Source organism: Apostichopus japonicus, chromosome 13 (genome assembly GCF_037975245.1).
Source record: "Apostichopus japonicus isolate 1M-3 chromosome 13, ASM3797524v1, whole genome shotgun sequence".
Classification (NCBI taxonomy): domain Eukaryota; kingdom Metazoa; phylum Echinodermata; class Holothuroidea; order Aspidochirotida; family Stichopodidae; genus Apostichopus; species Apostichopus japonicus.
In genome coordinates this window covers 19135949-19161909 of record NC_092573.1, presented here as the reverse complement: position 1 = coordinate 19161909, position 25961 = coordinate 19135949, and the positions used below count along the sequence as shown (strand labels likewise).

At 37.9% G+C, this 25961-nt stretch overlaps 1 protein-coding gene and 1 long non-coding RNA gene across 7 annotated transcripts in view; one reads left to right on the top strand and one right to left on the bottom strand.

Annotated features, from left to right (window-relative positions):
- Positions 1 to 25961, top strand: part of LOC139978387 (insulin-like peptide receptor) — a 105011-nt gene that overhangs the window by 16627 nt on the left and 62423 nt on the right. For all 6 annotated transcript variants that reach the window (XM_071988582.1, XM_071988583.1, XM_071988581.1 and 3 more), the window contains exon 3: positions 6326 to 6877. In XM_071988582.1, coding sequence (XP_071844683.1) covers positions 6326 to 6877 — 552 coding nt within the window. The remainder of the gene's footprint in view (positions 1 to 6325; positions 6878 to 25961) is intronic.
- LOC139978394 (uncharacterized) lies at positions 8763 to 24864 on the bottom strand. The gene is made up of 2 exons (XR_011796956.1): positions 18018 to 24864; positions 8763 to 17930 (listed from the first exon to the last, which is right to left on the bottom strand). It is a non-coding gene; the product is annotated as an uncharacterized lncRNA (long non-coding RNA).

Genomic DNA, 25961 nt, shown 5'->3' with positions numbered 1-25961 from the left:
ACGCTATCAACGTTTGTTGGACTAAACCGGAAATTAAGCAACCAATTTGCATTACCTTAATACTGGGAGGTCTGCCCTTGCATCTAAGATAATATGTAGCTACATTTAAGGCACTTTGTCAAAAAGAAAAAGCTGTAGCAGAGTCTGCAAAATCCTCAGTGGCTTGGCTGGATTATTAACAAACAATAGAGATACTCTTGGCTTCATTCAGCAGTGTCTATTGTGTGAAACCTCTCAGCCTCGAGATCCTGTCTGCACGGATGCTGTCATCGTACAATACATCTCAGTGTCCTCATTAAACACAGTGCCTAAGCTAGGAAATGCACATTGTTGTATGTGTGTATGTACGTGTGTATGTATGTATGTAATATGTATTTTAGATCCTCCTGCAAGCAGGAACTCGCAAAGAAGCCTCATTGGCTTATCAAAGCCGCAAGCTGACCGAAGTCAGTCTCTTACATTCATATTTAACGTCCATGATGATTAATTGTCAATTGTCAACAACTCTGTAACTGGACGACATACATTGATCTTGGAGTGACTTGAACCGAGGACCTTATGATTGGAAGGCACCGGCGTTAACCACTGAGCTAACACTCCACGTTGTTGGGTTATATGCTTTCTGTATGTGGCATGAAAACTCATCAGTGATGAGAAGAGATACATTGCGCTATGTTTGCTAGCATAGAGACATTAAAAAATGCCACATAGTGATGTGTGTACATATTTCTCACAAGAGAACAGATCTCTCTCTATACCAGTCACACAAATCTGTAAAACAAAAGTGTTATTGTCACAGGGTTAAAAGCAAATTTTTGAAAAAAAAATTTGTACAAGTCATAAATAGATTGTTGTGGCCTGAAAGGAAATTACTGCTATTCGAAAAGTGCAATACCAGATTGGCTGAAGGTTCACGGTTTATTACTTCACTGTTCATTAAAGCAAGCCTGAATTAATACACTTTTGAAGTCAGTCAAGTAGAATTTAACTATGTGATAAAAAGCCTACTAATATACACCAAATGAGGGTATCAAAAAGAACGTTTACCCCAAATGACAGAAATGTTGCAAAACAGGAGTCAGATGTTCAGTTACGGTGAAATTGTATTTTATTAGCTTTATATTAGGAAGTTTTAATCAGAGCAACAATATCGGTGGAGAAAATTTGTCAACTGAAAGAATAAAAAAAAAATAAAAAAATATGCAGTGATCAAGTTGTTCCTTGGCATACAAACATACCTCTCCCATATTTCACCCTCCTGCCTACAGTTTGGAAACTCTCCCTCCCCCTAACAAAACCCCACCCCCAAAACCCTCCAAAAAGCCAAAGAAAAACTGCAAACCTATAGAGAATTTCCAAGTAGGAGATAAAGCAGCATGCACTGTCTTATACTGCTATAATTCCAAATGCATTTGTAACATTTCCTTTATTGTTAAAACCTGTGTTGAAGGTCATGTGGCAAAAAGGCTGTGATTTTAATTTTCTGAAAGCTGAGGTCACAATATGTTTTCTTCTACTTTGGAAAGCAATATGGCTTGTGGAATACTTCGAACAAGAAGGATACAAATAAGGCAGATTCTCGTCGGCAAAAAATAAATTTAAAATAACTTATTTCTGATATAGGTGTCATGAAGTTGCTTCGTTATAGGCAGAGCCTTGGTTTTGGATGTTTACGACTGACAAACTTACCTTTCTCCTAAGAACTGATGTTACGGTCAAGTAAGGACCGATGTAAGTTAACAACATTGGAATTTTGTGCAAAGAACGAGGAATCACACCCACTGAATATTCCCAAAAATTGTACATTCCCCCTCTCTAACCCCCATCCTATCCTCCCTTCCCCTCCCCTCCCCTCCAACCATTCGCTAAGGACAGGTCATAATTATGGCTCGGTCTGATGGGTGTAGTTACAAAGTAATGTTTTTGTATAATCCTACCTGTTAATCATTTCATGGGACATACTACCCAACCACCCTGTCTGTCTGCAATGAACAAGTAGTTCCGCCACAGGTTTTGTGTGTGCTTATAGATTTATTACACGCAGTTGTTAAAAGATTCTTGTTATTTCTTTTCCTTCTTTCTTTCAGGGCTTCCAAAGGTTACCTTTTTTTGTCACGATTCCATAAGTCAAACAAAATTGTTTTTAAACACAAGTTTGCAAGTGGGTAAACATCTCTGTAGTCATTCAAAAAGTTCTTGCTGGTTGAACTAGCAGGCTGTTCCACATTTGCTTTTCTCTCCTCACCAGCCGTGTTTGCTCAAGCAGATCGAACTTCAAAATATTTACACAGTGCGGAAACAGCACTGTATAACGTAATTTGTGTGCTAGAGTCTTGTTTGCTTTTCGAAATAAGAGTTTCAAGTTTCAACGTGGACTGTAGCTAGGGTAAATTTTTAACGGTCGTCCTGTCCTCTCTCGTTGACGACCAGAATGTCTCTTCGGACAACAAAATCTGCTATAATGGAGGTTGCCTGGCAGTGGAGGACACATTGTCCGCATGAAATTCAGATGGCCTTGTAAAGTAAAATACCCCCCAAAAATAATAACTTTGTATGACCTTCCCTCCATCACTTTGGAGATGCTGAAATATAACAAAAAGAATGGTTTGGCCCTATTATCCATCCAAATGGAAGTTTACTGGCCTTAGAAAGCTGGTGTTCTGTTCGCAAAACCTACATATCTCTTCTACAGTGTATGCATTGGTCAATATTTTGTTGTCTTGCTACATTTTTTTGGAACAACAAAATTTGCTGTTCTGACAACCAAAATTAGGATACGGTTTAACTGATGGACAAAAAAAAACAGGAGAAATCCTTAAAACTTTGCCCTGCTTGTAAATTGATCCGGCTTTGAGGAAACTAAGGATCAGAGAGTATAAACTGCCCGATCTCTGAATTTGGATTGACACTGGTATTTAACAGTATATAAATATTCTATATTCATGGACAAATTTCCACTGAAAAGTATATCCTCTGGTCATATTTATTAGGCTGTGGGAGATACACGCTTTAGCATCAAATACTGTCTGGAGGTTTCGCATTTATTAAATATATCGTCACCCTAGAGATAGAATATTTTCGCAGAGCCCCTGACATGGGAGGGGTAGGGAGAGGGGAAGGGGGCAAGGGAGATCAACACCATGCTAAGTTCCAGAGTTTAGTGGCTTTCCCACTGACAAATTCTGCTTGGAAATTATGAAAAAGTTTACGCTGACGATTGTGTCTCGTCAGTGAGTTCTTTCATCGTAGATTATCTCCAGCAAGAATATTCACAGTTTGAAGAAAAGTACCTGTGGTTATCTTTCATTTGCCAAACCATTCTGACATTTTGTTGAAAAGAAAGAAAGAAAGATAGTGATGCCATTGAAAAATGCAGAAAAACATGTTTGCTTCCACTTCTCTTTGTTTTCTCTGATTGTTTTTCTTATAACTGCTCTGGTCTCTTGTGACTTGTCACGCCATTTCGAGCTACACACTAAAGTTTAACTTGTAGCTTTGGCTTCGACTCGCTTAGTTTCTGTCGATATATTGGTTATTCAATGCGTTGTTTTCTTCATTCGTACATTATGAAACTGATAAAGAGCTTTCCGTGCGGCGCATTAAACCCGTTGATTGGTTTCTTCCAGAGTGAGAAGCTCCCATTGTTTGTAATTATGTAATTTCAGACCTCATATTTTTGTCATTGTTTAGACTCTGGCAGATGAATAATTTTCTGGCTTGCTTCCTTTTCATTTAATTTTTTCTTCTTCTTCTTCTTCTTCTTTATTTCTTTGCAATGGACTGTTTTTCTTGTTTGTCTTCCTTTTGCATTTTCTAAGCATTTTTGAGCCAATTAATGATTGAATAGTTTGCTCTATTTTTAATTGGTCAGGGAAGGCAGGCTGGAAGGCAGGCAGGCTGGATGGATAGGGAAAGAGAAATGTTTGTCTGAGTAGAGAGAGAGAGAGAGAGAGAGGCATCCGTAATATTTACAAAGACAAGGATTACTCGAGGAGTGTAGGGTTGTCATTAATTTATGGGACATATAACCAACAGTAATCTATTGGGCACAGTTGATTACCTGTCACCTAGGCAACTCCATGACAGGGTATATTTATCAAAGCCAAGTTTCATTTGCAGCCAGTGTGGTTGTTTATAGGTTTGTTTTTCCCTTTAGTGCAATCAAAGAATTTTGTTTTGGGCCAAGAGTATTGGTGCAGTGTGTACACCTGTTTAAAGGAACTTAAGAAGAATCCTTCATAATTTATGAATATTGCCGGGTTATATTTAGCTCTCGCAGTGGTTCGTTTTCTTCCTACGAAAACAGAAAGGAACAAAAACAAGAGGTGGAGAGAGAGAGAAGAAAAAGAAAAAAAAAAAAAACAGTTGTGAAAAACATTCCAGATTCACTCCCAAATCAGACATCTGGAGATTTTTATTCCCTGTTTAACAAGTCATTATTTAAAGGTCACGAACCTTAAAATATTCAGTGAAAACTGACTGATTTCATCCTAGGAATGTCCTTGCTGGAATTTATTGCCGTTTAGTATCATGGTACAAATCATGATAGATTGATTTACTTCACTCCTCCTCACCTGTCTCCTCCTTTACCTATGCACACCTATCTACCTAGCCTAATAACTGGTAACATTCTTGCACTGCTCCCTTACCCCCCCCCAATGATCCTATTTAAGGTCACAAAACCACCTCCTTCCGGAACTTACCATCCTAAAGCCATTAAGGTGCGCGTTTTGTATTGGATTTGGGGGGTTAAGAGTGGGGTATGGTCAATCAAAGTCCTAAGCACATACACTAGTTTTGCTAACAATTAACATTTTAAAATTTTTTTGTGTGTAATAAATTGTTAGGAATGTCGGGATTTTAGATGAAAATAGTGCTGGGCGGGATTCACGATTTTTAAGACAGTGCTGGGCGGTAATTTTTAGTGCTGGGCGGGGCCACCCAGTGCCGCCCAGAGTGGGCACATACATATATGAGCATTTACAACAGTGTGCATCGAACCTTGCACTGTGTCAGCTCAGTAGGACACTGAGAGGGCTGCAGCATCCTGCAGCCGGGCTGCATCAGCTGTAACATATCATGCTTTGCATTCCTATCCAATACGGCACTGCTGGTCTGGCTAAATAGCTGCTTTTCCTGGTCATGATAAGTCGCTGAAGTATTTATGATCACATGTTAGATCCTTGTGTGTTTGTTAGCACTAACTGAGGCCCTGTTAGCACTTGAACATGAATAATCTGATCTGAGACTTGTGTAAACACCGATTCAGAAAGCATGATTTGAAACCTGCAATAGACTAACTATATATCGGAGCCCTCACTTGGTGGTACTAAATCTATAATGTTAATGCAGTTCAGGGTTGACCCATGCTCAGCATTCCACGCACGAATTTGATATGCATAATTAAAAATATTTGTTGACTTGACTTATTTGTCATTGTCATTGCCATGACATTTTACTCGCTATGTTGTTTGTCATGTGCGTAATTGGACGCAATAGCAGCAGACATCAAAAGCAGCTCTGTACATTTCCCACTTTAAGGTTGTAAACAAACCTCAATTTCCTTTTTGGTGAATCGCAAGCTTGGAGTGTGCTACGGAGCACAGGATCAAATAGAATGCACAGCAATTCATGATCAGTTGCTTGGCGAACACTGAGTTTGGGATCGATGCGCAATGCAGCCTGCCTTCAGTAAATCTGCTGAGTGGCAGCAGTAATGAACAATACCTTTAAGTAAAGATAAGAAGTACTAAATACGTTGGTGAAACTTTTTATGAATGAAAAGTGTCAGTTTATCAGTAATGTTGTACCAAACTTTGCTGTATCCTACTCTATAAATTTGGTATTAACAAGGGGAATGTTGGCAAGTGTCATACGTAGCTTAATCTCCACGGTCTTGACATTGGCGGGCATGAGCAGAGTTGGGTGGGGAATGGGGGGGGTGGAGCTTGTTGTGATTTCTCCTGTCTTCACACTGGGGAACTGATCATTCATTATCTCCATTTTGATATGGGCAGGGTCCTGGTGTAACATGAGGGTATTATCACAGCATAATATGCATGGGAGTTTACTTACATCAGCTGCAATGGATTGTGCAGTGTGTTCAATGAAAATTGACGTCATATTTAAAATTTATATGCTGGATGAAGTTTAACCCATGACTAATGCCCTTCTCTCTTCCTTGCAAAAGGAATTACATTTCCTCTGCTATTATCTCACTTAAATAAAATATATCAGAAAGATCATAAATTTTATTCTGCTTCAAATGTTTTCTGCCAGTGACTTCTAATCTTCTAAGTGAATTTTGTCTTTTTTTATTTTGCAGTGTGCATCGGAGATATTGATGTCCGAAACGATCCCAGAAATCTCGAGTTTCTAGACAATTGCAGAGTGATCGAGGGTTCCTTATCGTTCGTGTTAATCGATCATGCCGACCCAAAAGACTACCAGGATCTGTCGTATCCGAAACTCCGAGAGATAACAGGTTTCTTTCTCGCGTACCGGGTCACGAATTTGACTTCGTTTTCGCAGCTTTTTCCCAACTTGGCAGTGATCGGAGGAGAGAAGTTGATGTTCAACTATGCTCTGGTCATCTATGAGATGTACGCATTGGAAACCATCGGGCTCAAGAGCCTGACTAGAATATCCCGGGGGGCTATCCGAATTGAGAAAAACTTCAAACTCTGCTACATCGACACCATCGATTGGGACTCTATCATGAACATCGAAGACAAAGAGAATAATATCGTCACGGAAAACAAACGTGTGAGCGAATGTGCCAACCACTGTCCAGGTATGGAAAAGCAGAGATGCAGGAAGATGCTTCCACATGGGTCTGTCAAAGCACTTTGTTGGAGTAATGAAGATTGTCAGAGAAGTGAGTCCTTATTTTATTTTTACATTTTTTTTTCAATATTTAGTTTTGTAACACAAAGAGTCAGTGGTGGACTATGGCCTTTGTGGGGTTTAAAAAAAATTTGTGAGAGAGAAAGATGGAGATCTCTCAAGGTGAGGTTGATTTGACAGAAAGTCAGACTTTTAATCTTGCTATATAGGCTATGAATTTGAACACGGTAAACATGGTTGCAAACAGCACCACCGATCAAAGAGGAGGTGTTGCGTTAAATACCGACAGCGATCACCCACAGAATAGGACCACATCACAGCATGATGATACTGATCGGAAACAGAATAATGATGAAGTACTAAAGCCTTCTTCACATTTGAGAATGCAAGGGGGATCTGATACCGCAAGGGGGATCTGATACCACAATGGGGATCTGATACCCCAATGGGGATCTGATACCGCAAGGGGGATCTGATACCGCAAGGGGGATCTGATACCACAAGGGGGATCTGATACCACAAGGGGGATCTGATACCACAATGGGGATCTGATACCCCAATGGGGATCTGATACTGCAAGGGGATCTGATACCCCAATGGGGATCTGATACCCCAATGGGGATCTGATACCACAAGGGGGATCTGATACCACAAGGGGGATCTGATACCACATTAGGGATCTGATACTGCAAGGGGGATCTGATACTGCAAGGGGGATCTGATACCACAAGGGGGATCTGATACCACAAGGGGGATCTGATACCACAAGGGGGATCTGATACCGCAAGGGGGATCTGATACCACAAGGGGGATCTGATACTACAATGGGGATCTGATACCCCAAGGGGGATCTGATACCACAAGGGGATCTGATACCACAAGGAGGTATCTGATACCACAAGGGGGATCTGATACCACAAGGGGGATCTGATACCCCAATGGGGATCTGATACCACAAGGGGGATCTGATACCGCAAGGGGGATCTGATACCACAAGGGGGATCTGATACCACAATGGGGATCTGATACCACAAGGGGGATCTGATACCACATTAGGGATCTGATACCGCAAGGGGGATCTGATACCGCAAGGGGGATCTGATACCACAAGGGGGATCTGATACCACAATGGGGATCTGATACCACAAGGGGGATCTGATACCACATTAGGGATCTGATACTGCAAGGGGGATCTGATACCACAATGGGGATCTGATACCCCAAGGGGGATCTGATACCACATTAGGGATCTGATACCCCAATGGGGATCTGATACTGCAAGGGGGATCTGATACCACAAGGGGATCTGATACCACAAGGAGGTATCTGATACTGCAAGGGGGATGTGATACCGCAAGGGGGATCTGATACCACAATGCCTTCTTCTCTCGTAATGTTGAATGTGAAAACATTCTGGGCAAGAGCTATCCATCTCATCCTACTCACATGTATGGGACGTAGTTGTTCTCGGCTGTATCTCTTGTAGGCTGTGAGGGAAACACATCCAACGGTTTGACTTGAAGGTTATTAAAGCCTGGCAAATATGTAATGAGTTTAACATGAGTGTTTGTTAAAAGCTGCTTGCCGAAGGACAAACTTGTCGCTACAGTTTTGAGGAGACAGGTAAGTTCATCATCATCATCACACGTAAAAGAACCCACCCAGGTGAATGTAGTGATTCTGCAGGAATTTCTGGTGTAGAATCTTGATTTGTGATAGTCTGTCAAATAAAGCTAAAAATGGCAACAAAATATGTAGAATGTTGTAGCTTCTTACAGTAGTACTTAGTAGTCTGGTACAGGTTACTCATCACGCTCCTTGGCTTCTATATCTAGGCTAGCCACAAAACAATTTAACTGGTATGATAACCATGCTTCATTTATTGACTTACATGAAACTAAGAGAATTTTTCTGCCCCCCCCCCCAATCCAGTCTGAAGTACATGATTGTGTCTGCCTTTAGTCTACAGTTGAGATACATAAAGCTTGTTTGTCACTTTTTACCTGTTATCTGGTTGAACTTTGACAATGTCTCCTCTACAAGGCATACTTGTTAAGTGGCTCTAGAATATATATGATTCCTAGACAACTTTGTTTATAAATGTTGATGGAATTTTTGGTTTCTACAGAGATTTCTTGTGAAGTCTCAATACACATGGATATGAATGTTTGTTCAGCTAGAAATTGTCCACTTAAGCTGATCCAAGATCAATTAAAATGTCAAGCCATATTGATGAAGTCTTTTTACATCATTTAGAAAGGTCTTTTGTTTTTGTTTTTTGTGGGCAGAATGCTATCAAAGCATACTTATTACTTAGGGTTCTTGAAAACTGAAAAACAGCTACTCAAAATGTTAGACTGTCTAAAGCAATTTCCAGTTAGAGATATGCATTTGTATGTTACTTAATGGGTTGCATAATAAGAAAAGAAAATCACATTTTCAGAAATGTAGATTTGGAAGAAAAGACAGAGAAATTGAAGGTCGACCTGGAGGTCGGATAGTGTTGTAGCAGTCATAAAACTATCTAATATTTGGGATTTCAAGTTTTGAAAATTGTCATGACTTTTTAATGCAAGATTAATTTGTTTTACTCTATAGAACACAAGCCAACCATTTTCCAGTGGAGGGTATTATGTCAAGAAACAGCTCGTCCAATTCGTCTAGTTTGAATACCTCACACTTGATGGCCCAGCCTCCTCAGTTCTTGCTGATATTATACCCCTCGAGCTTGAAAAAAAAAAAAAAAAATTTAAAAGCCCTCTCAATTCCTGTTGCTGTGCAATAATAACTGGTAACACTAGAAATATTTTGATGGGTTTGTTCTGATTCTCAAGGACACAAAACAGATATTCGATATCAACATTTAGCATACTCAAGGTAAAACAATCAACCAGGTTGTTTTTATTATGTTGCATTCTGCCCTCCAGGGATGATGAACAAAGAAGGAAGAATAGGATTGCAGGTTGTTATTGTTGTTGTTTCTCGAGAGGAAGTGATTGCTCTAACAAACAACTGTTTTCAGAATCATAAAAGAAAGCCCTTTCTACACGTTTTTTGGCGACATTCTTCTGATTTTGCGGCGGTATTCTTCCGATTTTTGCGGCGGTATGAAAACTGCAGTAATCAATAGGGAAGATATCCTTTGATTGCCAAGGGTGTTAGTCTCTATAAACGACGGTTGACTGGTGACAGTGGTTTGCCTCCACTCTAAGCTTTCATTATAATGCTTTGCATTGTGTGGAATGTTTAGAAATCGAATCTTTATGAAGTAATATCCCCCACAATTTCAACATTCTTCTTCAAAGATTCCATCATTTGAGTGCCATAACTATTAGTTTCTATTGATAAGTTATATAGCCATTGTTAAAAAATCAGCAGCAGTGCAGCACCCACTCAACTCCCATGCTAGAGAAGATATATATGTTACAAGGTCATATTCTAAAAACAATTCAAAGTATTGTCAGATTGTAATAATGCAGTGTTCATGATTCAGGGATTGAGTGTTGCATAGCCATTTTATACCCAGCACAAGTTCTCGTCTGGTGAAAGTTACTGGTTTATAGCTACGGGTCACTGACCTATTGATTTGCTGTATGGACCACACCAGCTTGGTGGATACCTTCATTAAAGATGGCAGTGTATGCCATTTTAGATTGGAAAGCAATAGAATCAATCATTTGAGAGCATATTATTTAGATTGGAAAAGCAACAGACATCAACTAGTACCTTTTATATTTTTCTATAGCAATTACTTCCTCCATCAGATAGTGAGTTATGCAATCTGTTTGACAATGTTTGTTGTTTTTCATTTTCAGTAATTATTGAGTTTTTGGGTCTCCATGCAATTGTTGTTGTCATGACAACAAAACATTCATGAGAAGAAATGTACTATTTAATAGCAACAGTTTCATCTGGGGAGATAAAAAAAGACAAAAATAAAAATGAAAATTCATAGGAAACTGGAAATTATAGATAACGAGTGCAGTGGATATGAGGTCCTCATATCCCCCAGAAACAGTTTAAAGTTGAGCTGACCTTTGTAGGCATGGACAAAGGAAACTTCCAGATAATTCAATATTGTCTAGATGCAATACTGTCTGATAAGATCATGTTATGAAACCTGTGTTTACTCAAACTAAAATAACATAATTATACTTGCATAATTATACTTACAGTACAAGCCCCGTTTTCCAGTTGTGTGTGGTAAACCAAGACTGCTCTGGTACTGTTGACAAGCGAAAGTCATTAGGGGACTAATGTGAATTTCATTCAATTTGATTTCACCATCCTCTTGTAGGGTTTCCCTGTTCTTCCGTCTTGAGTTAGAAATGACAAAATATCGTGAATCAAGATCCATGCAGTATATATCTATAGCCTGAGAGTATGCAATGTGGTCATTTCACCTTTCCTAAAAATGAATGTGTTTACTCTTTCTTGTTGTTGGAAAAATGAAATAAAATATGCAAGAATGAAGCTCTCACAAATTTTCGAAGAGGGCATTTTCCTCCCGCACAGACAGCAACATTTGTCATGCACTGACTGTATACAAATGATGAAAGTTCCAGAAAATGTCTGGTTGTTAAAATTAACTTTGTCATCCAGACCAGAGCTTAAAAAATCCAGCCTTTGTAAATACATAATTTATGTGATGAAGGAAAGTGTCCTTGGATTAGCTGTGAACTTGCTGCACGATGCTAAAAATAAACCTTGATTATCACCTTCTCTGCTTTGATAATTATGAGAGAGTGGTGGTATTGCGATTTGTGAAGTGTCTACCTAATTTGAATTTCTCACTGGGGACTTTTCTTGGAGACACTATTTGCAGGGACCTCAAATAAACAACCATGATGTCTTGTCATTGTACTTTATACTACAGGGCCTTGAGCAAGCAGCAAAACCAACCTGAATCATTATCAGACTTCATCGAAAAGTGATATATATTTATGTATATTATATAGTTTTTCCATTTCATTGTGGTTATATCTAGGTGGCCCCAGGTAGTAACTTGTCCAGTGGCTCACAGCAACCCTGCTACATGGCCCTGAAGAAATTCCCCATATATAGTAACGCATTGCCCCAAGAGTCTGTTTTCTAAGATTTGCTGATAAATCTCTGGTAACTTTCTCCACTTAAGTTATTCGTATTGCTTCTAACTAGTACAAGTTTGGCTGACTTAAGTCAACAGATGATTTTGTTTAATCGGTAAAATTTCCTTCTTTGAAGTTCTTTCGGTGGTAGAGTATGTACATGGTATCACATCATATTGTGATAGTGTAGCAATAAAGGTGAATATTGCATTTATCCGGAATTTTTAGCATTCCATTGTCACTTACGTATCAGCAACTTGCGATTGATGAAAGAGAGATATTCTGTGGCATAATTTTTGCTGGGCGAACCGTGGTTGAAGAATGATTAGCGTTTCCATAAAAATTGACAGTTTTGTTCACCCAAACAATTATATGCATTCAAACCACACTTTTCTCATTCATATTTTAAACTCAACCAATCAAATATCATCTTATCTGTCACGTAACATCAGACAATAACAAATGCATTGATGTACTTTACTACTACTTGTAATCTGAATCATGCATTCAGCCTATACAATATACTGTACTGTACTGTACTATACTATGTATTGATATTATAAACTGAATCTTACACTACATGAACTAGTACCTGCCAATGCATGAAGTGATAAAGCTAGTATTTTAAGTTCTACTGGCATTCATCCTATCATCCATAAAGATTCTTTTCCATAGGCAGATTAATCCTGCATTAGGCCTCTGGTATATTCCACGGTATGTTCTGAACATTCTCGCTTACCAGACGAGGCTACCTAACTTTAACATCTTGTTTAATTTGGCCAATCAGTATCCAGGACTCAAGGTATTCTCTGTCACGTCCGAAACAGGTGTGATTCGTGATTGACAACACAATCGTCGTTAACGAACTGAGTTTCTCCATGAACCCTGATTGTTTTTCAGTCATGATTTCATCGTTGATATTGTAGATTTTGTAAAGTTAAGTTTCATTTTACATTTCGAAAGGGTTAATATTTGAACCGAAAGCTGTTAATACTATATATATAAACGGGTAATACTATATGCAACAAAATAGTACTATATGAATTTTTTCATATTGTATCATTATGATACAATATTATTGTATGATATTATGTGATTTGGGGTAATACTATATATGCAAAAATATTATTGTGGATGTTCTATATTATATTATTATGATACAATATTATTGTTGTATGATACTATGTGAATCAGGTTCAGGTCTAGAGAGAGACACCGAAAGATTGTGGTATCCATGTTTGCATCGATGGTACATATAACAGTGATTTACAGCATATCTTCATGGTGGTCCCCTTTGACAAGGAACTAGGCTTGCAAGATAAATGTTAGTTGCTCATCACATTAAACCTCTCTCTGTTATCTCCTTCCCAAAGCTGCTCTTTTGATTTGAAAACAAATGTCACATGAAAGACGGAAGTGAGCGGAGAGAGGGGGGAGACTTTGGTTTGAAGCAAAACAATAGATTTACAGACTATGGCTTTCATAAATGCCATCTGTGAGGTTTGATGGTTGGGTATCGAGGCCAATGTAACTATCGAAAGAACCTTTTAATTAAGACAAATGATAAAAATTGAGAGCCCAGTCTGGGGTGTGTATGACGTTTCCATTTTGATGAGTATTAGCTAGAATCGACAATAAAGCGAATGCCCTCATTGAAGAGGAGCCAACAGAGGAAGGATTGGGGGGGGGGGGAGAGAGAAACAATCTAGTTAAATTTTGATAATTTATTCTCGATACCTTAAATGTCACTGCGTGGAGACAAACACCACCGTTAAGATCAATTGGTGATTTCTACATGTCAGGTTTATCATGATATGTATTCGTGAAGATTGAACTCTTAGGAAGTTGGCAAGAGTTGTGTGGGTAGTTTCCGTTGCAAGGCTCCTCTGAGTTTACTGTACATTCTCCAATTTTTCCCTTTTTTTAAAATAATATTTTTATCTCTCCTAGGCTATTGCTGACATCTGTGTATTAATTTGATCATTTTTGCTCTCTCATGCTTAAACAGGATTGGCAAATCCCAGAAAATGATACCCTAGTTGCGTTTCACAATGTCCATACAGTACTACAAACCTTCCCTCAAATCGGATCAAATAAGATTGCAATTAATTGATTAAACCCAAGACAGTCTCCAAGGCACTTTGGAAAAAAAAAGAAAAAAAAAGACGGAAAAGATTGATATTTATTTTTAATGACTAAAGATAAGAGAGTGAGAATAAAATACTAGTATTTTTTAAACTTGTTTGGTGTTTGGTATTCTGAACAAATCTTCCCTCCCCCCCCCCAAAAAAAAATAATAAAAATAAAGAAGAAACAATCGAAAGAGAAATTCAGGAAATTATAAAAAAAAAATATAAAAAAAAGATAATAAAAAAAAAAAATAGGAAACTAAGGCATGAACTACTGAAAGAGCAGTTTTGGCTGATCTGTCCCAACTGTAAGTGTATATAATGCCACAACATCCAAGAGAGAGAAAGAGAGTTGGAGAGAGAAACCAAGAGAGATAGAATGGCAGTGTGCTCCTCGTATTCACAGTTTATTGTTCTGAGGAACCACAGATTTTTGTCCCAGTGTATATATCTGCTAAATCATGGCAAGTTTTGTTTTGACATCATCTGTAAAGATAAGACAAAACCAGAGATAAATAAAGTGGTGCCATCTGTGTGTGTTCGCTTCCATATTGTTAACCTTTTCAAAGTTTGTGGGAAGGAAACAAAAATGGGGGGGGGGGGGAGAAAGACAAAAAAGAAAATTAAAGGAAAGGAAAGGAAATGTAAGGAAATGGAGGGGAAAAAAGGAGGGGGGGGGAGTGGTGGTTTAGTGGAGGAAAAATATACTAACAAGTTTTTGTTGAAAGGTCTTTGTTAATATGCAAACAAAGCTAGTCATAACTGTGTTTTAGCCTTAAACCTCAAAGCTTACATATGCGGGCTATCTGAGGTGTTCCTCTGAGTCAAAGAGAGACAAGAGTTAGAGAGAGAATTATAGCTTTTAAAGAGAGAGAGAATTATTACTGGAGAGACAAGAGGAATGTTCCCTAGGTCAGGGATAACATACATCTTGTCAACCACAAGAATTCCAGAAAGTGAAGAAGTACTATAAACTTCCACTGTATTATTATTACTTCACTATATTCCTAAATCCTGGACCAGAGTTGAAATCTGGAATGATAAGGTTAGGTCAAAGCTAAAGAGCAAGTTATTTTCAGCTGGGAGGTACCTTTTTTTGTGTTGATGTTGTCTTTTAATAGGCTTGTTCTGGAGCACAAATGTTTGTTCCTCAAGAAAATGAAGAGAGAGATAGAGATGAAAAAAAAAAATTTGAAGAAGAAGAAGTAAAAGATAAAACACAATTTTCCCTTTTTTTTATTTTGAAGAACAAAAAATTCATTGGCAGAATAGGTTTTGAACCTGTTCTTGCCAACTGTATCTTTCCTCTGTCAACACTTCCTTGTAAGTTTCCATTTATTATCTTCTTGTAAATTGTTGATTCCACTATTTCTTATCCTTGCATCTGTCCAAATTATCTTCAAGCAGGAGGAATTGGTTTCTGTCCATGCACAATTGTAAAACATTTAATAGCTCGTCTGGTGATGATAGAAAAAATAAATTGAAATTATGCAATATCAAAACCTAGTAATTTGTTGATAAAGAAATCCCCCCCCCAATCATAAAAAAAAATAAAAATAGAAAAATATTCTGAACTTGTGATATAAAGAAATTGCATTGTACAACCCCCCAAAAAAATTAATAAATAGAAAAAATAATTAAGACTTGTGATATAAAGAAATTGTAATGTACAACAAAGGCTGTTTGATTCTTTGTTTATAAGGACATGGAAATATTCAATGATAGTCCTCAGGTTTAAATTTTCACAATTTTCACCCACTTTTTAGTTTTGTGTCAAGTTGTCAAATGAATAGTGGGCAACATTTTGTTGCTAAATGTGCTACTGATGAGTGGGTAAAAAACCAAATATTTAGTCTGAATATTTTCACCCACTTTTTATTTTTGTGTCAAGTTGTCAAATGAATGGTGGGCAACATTTTGTTGCTAAATGTGCTACTGATGAGTGGGTAAAAAACCAAATATTAGTTTGAATATTTTCACCCACTTTTTATTTTTGTGTCAAGTTGTCAAATGAATGGTGGGCAACATTTTGTTTTGCTAAATGTGCTGCTGATGAGTGGGTAAAAAACCAAATATTAGTTCGAATATGTCACACTCTGTGTGAATTAGGGATTGTGCAGGTAATTAGTCCAGAGTGGGCAATCAGACATTCCTCAAAGGACTTCAGAGAGTGATTTGAAGGGTGGTTCTACACTAGATCTGGATCAGATCCACCAATGTCATCTGCCCTTGTTATTTTCCAGGGTATCATAAAACGTTGTCTAGGAAACCTTTAAACCAAGTCGTACTCAGACCATCCCAAGTCTCTCAATGGCTGTTGCTAGTATTATGGGACTGGGAGTGTCTTTTGTGAAAGCTCAGATTGCGAAATAAAGCAGTGACGTTGCCATGGTTGCTGTTAGCTGTGCATGCGCTACAGTACCGTACTTGAACACATTTGATACAAGAATGTATGTACTCTTGTACATTGTACTGACATCAGAACAACAGCGAAATACCTTTACAGAAGAAAAACATAACAAAGACTAAATTAATTGCCACAGCAAATGTGCAAATGTATGTGCTGAATAATGTACCTTGGAAGCACAGAAGGAAAATCAGCGAAGCACAGAGAATTACCACGAAAGTTACTCAACGGAAAAAACCCACGATGGCATGAAATGTGAGTTTCTTTGATGGCCGAGAAATACTAAACAGGGCTATAAAACTTCATCATTATGCTGCGATTACATGAATGAATAAGGCAGTTCACCACTCAAATATTCCTGTGAGACACACAACGATACACTGGGCTCGAGGTCAAATAGCCCGATATCTCGAGTCACCATGGATGTAGGTGCATATGCATTACCACTACAGCTGGTTGATCTCAACATCAAGATCAGATCCTGGTCAAAGTAGGAGGATCTGATCTGATCCGGTTCTGATCTCGACATCAGGATCAGATCTGGATCTAGTGTAAAATGCATCCAGAGGCTACGGCTTGCCAAGTTTTGCAGAAATGGAAAAAACCAATGTGACAGCGCCCTCTGTTGATGTTGGAATCGCTGAAGTTCACCGTTGCACCAGCCTTGAAGTCAACGTTGTCAAGGGATCTGCTAAATGTCTGGATTTTAAGCACGTGGTATTGTTTTTGTTGACCAGACATGACGTTTACTCCAAGACAGAGCATGCACAAACAAATATAAGTGTGGACCTGAAAGTACTCATGAGCAGAACCTGTAATTGTGCTCACCGCGAACAGGGGAGGATCCTGACCCTGCAAGCTCGTTGAAGACTGTGGTGTAGACGCTCCGGGATCAAGCAACCTGAGATCTCTGGTTACTCGACCTCGTCACTTCCTCTTAAACACAGACCAGGCAGGAGGGAGTATAATGGCTCACTGAACTATAGACCGGGCCAGGAGGGAGTAGAATGGCAGGCTCACTGAACTACTGTAACTAGCTACTGGAAACAACAGAACAATGAGCTCTCATATGAGTTGTAAACATTCATTGTGACCTCTTTGACAACACAGACCGGTCAGGAGGGAGTAGAATTACAGGCTCACTGAACTACAGACGGGCCAGGAGGGAGTAGAATGGCAGGCTCACTGAACTACTGTAACTAGCTACTGGAAACAACAGAACAATGAGCTCTCATATGAGTTGTAAACATTCATTGTGACCTCTTTGACAACACAGACCGGTCAGGAGGGAGTAGAATGACAGGCTCACTGAACTACAGACCGGGCAGGAGGGAGTCTAATGACTGGCTCACTGAACTACAGACTGGGCAAGAGGGAGTCTAATGACTGGCTCACTGAACTACTGTAACTAGCTACTGGAAACAACAGAACAAAGAGCTCTCACCTCCTCGACAACACAGACTGGGCAAGAGGGAGTCTAATGACTGGCTTACTGAACTACAGACTGGGCAAGAGGGAGTCTAATGACTGGCTTACTGAACTACAGACCGGGCAAGAGGGAGTCTAATGACTGGCTTATTGCACTACTATAACTAGCTACTGGAGAGTGGAAACAACAGAACAAAGAGCTCTCATTATGAATTTTAATCATTACATGGTTGGACGATGCTCTACTGTTCATTGTTATCATTACGTAACAGCTCTTTTGTTCGTTGCCATCATTTATTCATTTGCTGTATGATCCTATGCATTTTATACAGTATATAGACCTCAAGGCCTCAGTTATAATTGTCATGCAGTAATTAGGCTGATTAATACCACTAGCAGATTGAATCTGCTTGGGAGATAAAGATATTTTATATTATAATTTGTTGTATTTCTTTGGAGCATACTACGAGTGAAAGATTACAAGTTATCTATGGGAAAGTGGATACTAAGGTAACATCTGTATTAAAAATCATTACTGAATGATAGGTACCCAGCTGGTTAAAAATAAAAAAATATGAAACTTATTTTTCTCCAAGATAACAAAGAGTCTGATGAATTGAGGTTTGACCACCACTGTACAATCAGAAACCATAAGTTCCCTGTCCGTGCTAAAGTTCATTAGTTAGTTTGACTATGGGCTCAGTTTTATTCACTTTGTTGTCTCTGCGCTGTACTACATAAAGAATGAGTGCTTATAATATAGGTGTATGCATTGTAATTGTGGTATGAATTTTAGTTAGAGGAAGAAGTGTGGAGGTGGGTGGGTTACCTCAGTACTTATTTCTTAGTCATATGTTATTGTAGCCTCTGGCTCTTAGATCAATAATTTGTCCCCTAAAGAGTGCTGAACCCATCCTTGAAGCCAGGCATGGGTCAGACATTCCCTGAAATTGTGGTTGCAGTTGCTGAGAAGGAATAAAAAAGGTATTCCTGATATATTTAAAGCAACATGTTATCCCAAAGCATTCAGGTACCAAAGAAAAAAGAAGAAAAAATGAAAAAGAATAAATAAATTAAGAAAAAGAAAGAAAAGAAATTAGTTAAAGTTTACAAATCTGTAATATTGCAGAATATCACTCAGATGGTCAGTGGTTACCACTCTGGCCGAAAAACCCAGATGAAAATATGATTTGAAATTAGCCGAAGTGTGACTCTAGAAGAGATAATATAACCTCAAAGTGTGATATGTGGAAAACCTCTGAATGAAACAAAGAACATGGCAATGGATTGAGCGTGCATCAAATTGCTCCCAGATAGTACGTGTCACAAAAATCGTGCAGCGAAGTCTATTCGAAGTTCGGTCCCCCCGAGCACTTTTCAGAAAGTCCCTATCACATCGATTTTCAGGTTTCGAGATGAGCTATTAATGAAAGGATGAGAGTAGTTCAGGAACCTTTCAGATCTGAAGGACGGACTGATGTGTAAGGTAGACGTTCGAAGGTTATCATCCTCAGTTCCAGTACAGTAGAAGGCTAATTGTCCAGAGCTAGTATTTTTCAGTGTGTAATAGAATTTATCTATATGTAGCTACAGTAGCTATAGTATAGCTATCGTGGAGTGACAGCTATCCCAGCTGTCTGAATCTTAGTAAAGACAGCTTTGTCGTAATGACGTATTTGTGCATTAGCGTTGAGAACACTCTCAAACGGTTTATCGTTTAACTCCGAGTGTACATTTGATATCAAATCCATGTCAAGAATGAGTGAGTGTATTGTCTCACTGGGAATGATTTGTTAACTCAGTAGAAAAAAAAATATCTTATCAAACTGTTCTTCTATAAAAAATCTGGGTAGGACCTAAATTATTAGTACAATAAAGATTGTTTTTCCCTTGACATTTGATCATGAATTTTTTTTCATTTTCACCATAAGGCTTGAGTGTTAATTGAGCAATCCGTCCATTGTTTAAACTTTTGTTGACCGGACACTTTCTGATAGTGATACAGTAACAACAATGCCAATTTCAATCTATATTTTTGGTAAATGCTGAACATGTTTAATTAAATTGGAATTACAACTTGACTTGATTAACATATGAGATGTTTGTTTTGAAAAGTCTTGAAAATGTTTTCAAAGTTGTTGTAAAAATTGACTTCCAAGTTGTCTTTACTCAGATACTTTCTGGAGTCTATTTTTAATTATTCAATTATAAGTTATGAAAATAACTGACCATGTCACCTCTCACTTTGTAACTGTTAAAAATTTGATCTTTTTCCTTTCTAACATAACTTTATATGTAAGTGTTGATTTTTGCGTTGAATATTCAGTGTTAAGAAAATAATTGCCCGTAACTTAAGAAACAAAAAGGAGAAACTTTTTCTGGTGGTATTAATTGGTTACATTAAAGGGACTTTTGTAAAGCATTGAGCAACCCAGTTAGGTTGGAATCTACTCTTCAAAAGACTGACTGTTATTATTATTTAATTGATTTAAGATTATTACTTAAACAATGACATGCACAAGGTATTAGTGAATATGCCGATTTGGTTATTCATCAGCTAAAAGAATCCAAAAAATTTAAGTTTCATCAAGTGGTGACATTTAGAAAAAAAACAATGATTTCACACCAAAATTGACAAATACTAGACTTGTAAGCTGCTTTAAAAACCTGGTGCTGCTCCATGCTTACCTTGATTGGTAGCAGCCCCATGGGGAGTATGGGCATATTAACCTTTGGTGACACATGTCAGTATTTTCCTTAGGATAACCAGATTGCTTTTAAATGGAATCAAAGTCTTTGACACTACTGAAAATTGGAAATTCATAGCGGTATGTATATATTATTGCAGCCCTTCCTCCAGTACGTATTGCTATGTACAATTTCTTTTTAGCGATACATGAATATCACAATTGTTGGGATTGAAATTGTCAGAATCTGCAGAACATTCCAGTCTCAAAAAAATTGTTAAAGTTATTGTTTCTTTTTCATTGTTGTTTGATTCTGAAAATAGATTTAAAAGATGCGTTCACTTTGCCTGTTTCGGTTATGTCACAACATGTCAATTTCCCCGTAATGCACAACATAAGTAAATTTGCAGAATGACTAATCCTTGCAGAATCTGTATTGCAAAGGAGAAAGTTGAAAAACAAAAAGCTAGATTAAATCTATATAATACTTTGCCGAGACGACGATGTTCTTTGCAGTTCAAACTTTTGTCAGGATGCATCAAGTAGCCGATTATTACTGTTAATCCTTCCTAATCTGTCTCCATTCAATTTATGGATTTCAACTAACCTCCAAAACTTTACTACTTTTTTCACTGCATCTCTCCCCACCCACCTTCTCCTCTGCTCCTCCTCCACCCCCTCCACTCCACCTCTTCGCTTCTCCGCCATTCCAGCTCCCCAACTCTCTTTGATCTTCTATCTACATGACCCTTCCTTTTCCTATCCCATCTCCCGTCAAGTCATAGCATTCTGCGGTCCGTTCAGTTCATTTCTTGTATGATTGATTGTGTGTGTTTAGCTGTAAACTCTGTGTGGGTAAGGTTTTAACATAGATCTGTCAATCTAAGAAAACCTGAATTCTGAGTAAATAAAGTAAGACTAAAAAGTATGAGACAAACCAACCCTCCATGATGTTTTTTCTTCCAAATGAACTTGAGGTAGTCGGTAATTCTATTTGCTCTGCCCTCCTTCTCCATCCCACCCCCTTCCCCCACAAGAAAAAGACTCACATTTCTGTTAAAACAAAAACAAATCTTACTTGGATCTTACCCAGCAAAAAGCAACTAGGGTGTGACACCGGGTGTATTATTCACCTGTGTTACACTGGGTATGTGGCTTGGTGCCGATATGCTAATGAGTTTAGTGCTCTTGCTCATTGATCGCCATTTGATGTGATGTGAAATATTGGATGTAGTCAGAAAATGTCCAAGTGTCTAGAAGACATGAGTTTTCTTTTGCTTCATCACTTGAAAGGAATTGACAGACGATTGTTAATATTAGTCTTTCTGTTCCGTAGAAATACCTCAAAAGATAAAAGAATAATTACAAAACAAAACAAAATTGTAACCAGATTTGAAGTATTCAATTAATCCAACTGTGTTGGAACATGGAATTATTATCCTCTCTCATGGGTACATTTTTATATGTCTATTGTTCGAGTACAATCAAGGTATTGTTTTTCATCTGTCATTGTCTAATTGCTTTTCCTTTCATCATTTGCATTTTTTTTTGTTTCTTGGATGCATTTTACAATAGCGTCCTAAGAGCTGCTGTTTTAGTTTTCGAGTTGGAATGCAATCAAATCCTCCAACTTGTAAATCAATCCTTTCCTTTTTAAAAATTTGCAAATTGAATCAGGCGGTAGCCTATTGAGTTGTTGTTTTGATAGAAATCCATGACAGAGTGCACATAACTGTGTCAATGTGACACTTGACACACGTTACACCATCTCCGTGACGAGGTCCCCCTCCCATGGTCCGTAATTAGAAGTTTAGGGTTGCGGAGGTACCCCTCTCGGTAGGAGTTGTGTATCTAAGCCCCGTAGGATGTCTACGCCCGTCCATGGTCAACCGTCAATCAAACCTGCATGTAAACTGTCAACGCAGAATGGTGTGAATTTGTCACAACAACATTCCTTTGGGATCTAGGGGAGGCTAGCCCGTACAGCATACATGTAGTACAGTAGTATGTGTGTGTATAGAGCTCTTAGCAGTGTGTACAGTCAAGTGTACTGAGCACTGCAGTACAACATAGTTATAATAATACATTTAACCAGTGTCATGACTGTAGTCCAGCACACACTGATTCCAGCACTTGTTAAAAGATAAAAGGGCTGTTGTTTTATGCATACTACTGTAGGGTTTCATACTTTATTGTAGAGGAAATGTAAAGTGTTGCTACATACTATTGTAGAATAGTATGCTATTACAAACAGTTTGTTATGTAAAAAGGTATCAGGTTTTCCATCTCAAAATTCCTCGACATTGCATTCACATTCCGTTGTTATTTTGGTCCCGTTTTTTCATGACTTAATGCTAGATTCTAAAGGCTAAATATAATTGTTTATCTGTAGTAACCTTGAGTTTGAAAATTCATAACTAAGATCAATGAAGAATTAGCAATAAAATCAAGAGCACCGATATTGTAATGTTTACTGTGCAAATACGTTTTTTGTTGTATGAACAGTTCAAAACAGTGACTTGCCATTTTGAAGTTGGCAATGTGATTTAAAATTCACTTTGTGCCTTTCTTGCGCTTCTTCCTAAACGTGAATATTCATAATGCAGGCTCATATCAAGTAGTTCAAAACCCATATTTTGATCGTATAATAAATCTTACAATCTGTAGTAACTTTAGCCTTCTGGTATCCTAAGTTGTATGATAAATAGGACTGCCACACAATAACAAGATTCCCTAATAATATTTCATATAAAACACATATTTTATTGAATAATACTCAAAAGTGATATATGCCCTTTGGAAGCAGAAAGTCTGCTTGTATTTTCTGTAATGAAAATAAAATTCTCATTAACAGAGTCATGCATTATCAGGCATTCATATATTGATATTCAGATTGAATGCAAATATCCACCAAATAAGACTAACCAATCACATTAGAATGAGCATTTCGACAAATTTCTACTTTCTACTTAATATATAAACCAGCGTTTCATCTTTATGATTCCCTACTTAATATATAAACCAGCGTTTCATCTTAATGATTCCCAGAAATGCTCACTATATTATTGTTGGATGAATTGCAATGTTTATGTGTTCATAGATCTACAATGAAAGAATAAAAAAAAAAAAAAATTGTCACAACTTTTGTTTTCATCTCAAAAACCGCCCCAGGATCTAACAGAAGTGAATTGTGGCCGCAAAGAATAATCCCCTATCCACACTGAATTCATGAATTCTATATTCATGCATAGATATTCCACCCACAAGAAAATGGATATTTGCCATGTATGAAAAAACAACGTCCGATTAACAATGATTTTACCCAATTCAGATAATATGCTGTGCGGTTTGCCTAAGACCACCATTCTCTTAATTATATTTAATCATTGTGGTTAATTCTAACAATTCTTTAATAAAAAAAAAGGTGAGAAACAGACAAACAGGAAATGGTGAAAATCAGCAAATAATGAAGAAATGATGATAAAGAGTCAACAACTTTATTAAGCTCAGACAGTCTCTCTGAGAAGCTGAATACCAGGAATTTATGAATACTAATGTTTTGATAATTCACAGCAGCGATGACTATCGTTCATTAAACTGTCATGCGAATTTATTGCAACATCTACATTTCATATCTCAAGTTTTGAGAAGCATTAGCATATCTCGTTGGGCAATGCAGATTGGTTTCGCCGTTCAGTGTCTCAGTAGTACCATTTAATACGGGCTTGCGGGAAGTTGTGTCATATTTTGCAGTGTAAAACAGCAGATGGAGATGTGTGCACAAAGCCAGAAACATTTGCAACAAAAGTGATTGTGGTTTTGCATTAGTACATTTGACTTCAGAAGACTGGATGGGTTTGTTTTTTTAAAGTGAAATATTGACAGAGTGTTTGAAGCTCTTAATAATTCTCTCCTTTTAGGTTCGGGACCCTCCAACTTGTTTTCACCACACACAGACAGGGGGAGTGTTCAATTCCAATGACATTAAACCCTCAATTGAGGAATTAACGCTCAAAAGGGTGGGAGTGAAATGCCTGTTGAAATGTTAACATATAGTGTGACCATTATTTGGCCTTCTTTGCAAATCTCGATGACAGACTTGATTGAGAGAACACTGGATTTAAACTCTAAATGGTATATTCATGGAATGAACATAGGTGGTGAAGTGACATAGATGGTGGTGTTGGAGGGTGGTGGAGGTAGGGATATAGGTGGTGAAGTGAAAGACGATCAGTGGGTGGGTATGCTTTGGTAAATAGAATGAGGTGCATATTTTTAATGGAGAGAGCATCGTCGTTTGTAAATACACAAAAGTGATATTGTTTTTGGGGTGGGGTGGGGTGGGGGGGGGAGTTACTTGCTAGTTTACCATCATTCCATGAAAAGAGAGAACTCTGGACTTAAACTTCTAAATGGAACAGGGACATAGGTGGTGAAGTGAAAGTCGATCAGTGGGTATGCTTTGGTAAATAGAATGAGGTGCATATTTTGAATGGAGAGAGCATCGTCGCTTGTAAATACACAAAAGAGATATTGTTTTTGGTGTGGGGGTGGGGGTAACTTGCTAGTTTACCATCGTTCCATGAAACTAGGAGGTTGGTATCTTATTGCAGTTTCAGTACTTTGCAAGAAAGAAGATGAAATTCAAGTACTACATCGTAAATTTGTAAGATTGTTGAAATAGAAATCCGTGGCCAAAGTGTAGAGAGCTACTTTGAGTGGTTGGTACCGTTGCCTAAGAAATTGGAGAAGAGGGAAACAAACAGTTTGCCTTTTGACAACAAAAAATTTGTTTATTTAGAAGAAGTTACTGGGTGATCTGTTGTTATTTAAGTGGACCCTTGGTATGTACACAGTTTGCTTTCATCTCCAGATGGAAATGTCCAACTAGCATGCATGTAATGACATCTGCAATGCTTCAAGTCCCTGGTGCTGCAAGAATATTCCTTCCAAATTATTTAGGCTCGGTTGTTTTACATGTCTGACCTTTTGAGCTTTCTCCAGTTAACCCTTCCGCACAATAGCTGACTATCACAGGTATGAACACATGATGTGGATAAAGTGTTCTCCCTGTGGACTACAAAACTCTTAGCCACTGCAAACCAATACTTCCTTCCCCATGTGAAACTAAAATCCCTTTATACACAGTTTATTATATATGGGTTTCATGGAACATGGATATATGTACGTAGGGATCCAATAAAAGCATTCTCAAGTTTTCATTAATATGTAGTCTTAAGGTATACACACTTAATTGGGAGACAGATTATATGGAAATGAAAGATGATATTCAATTTAAAGGGAATGTAGTTCGGAAGTAAAATTTATGTTTGAAATATATATTGGGTATATAATCTAAGCATCCGGGCAAAACTTC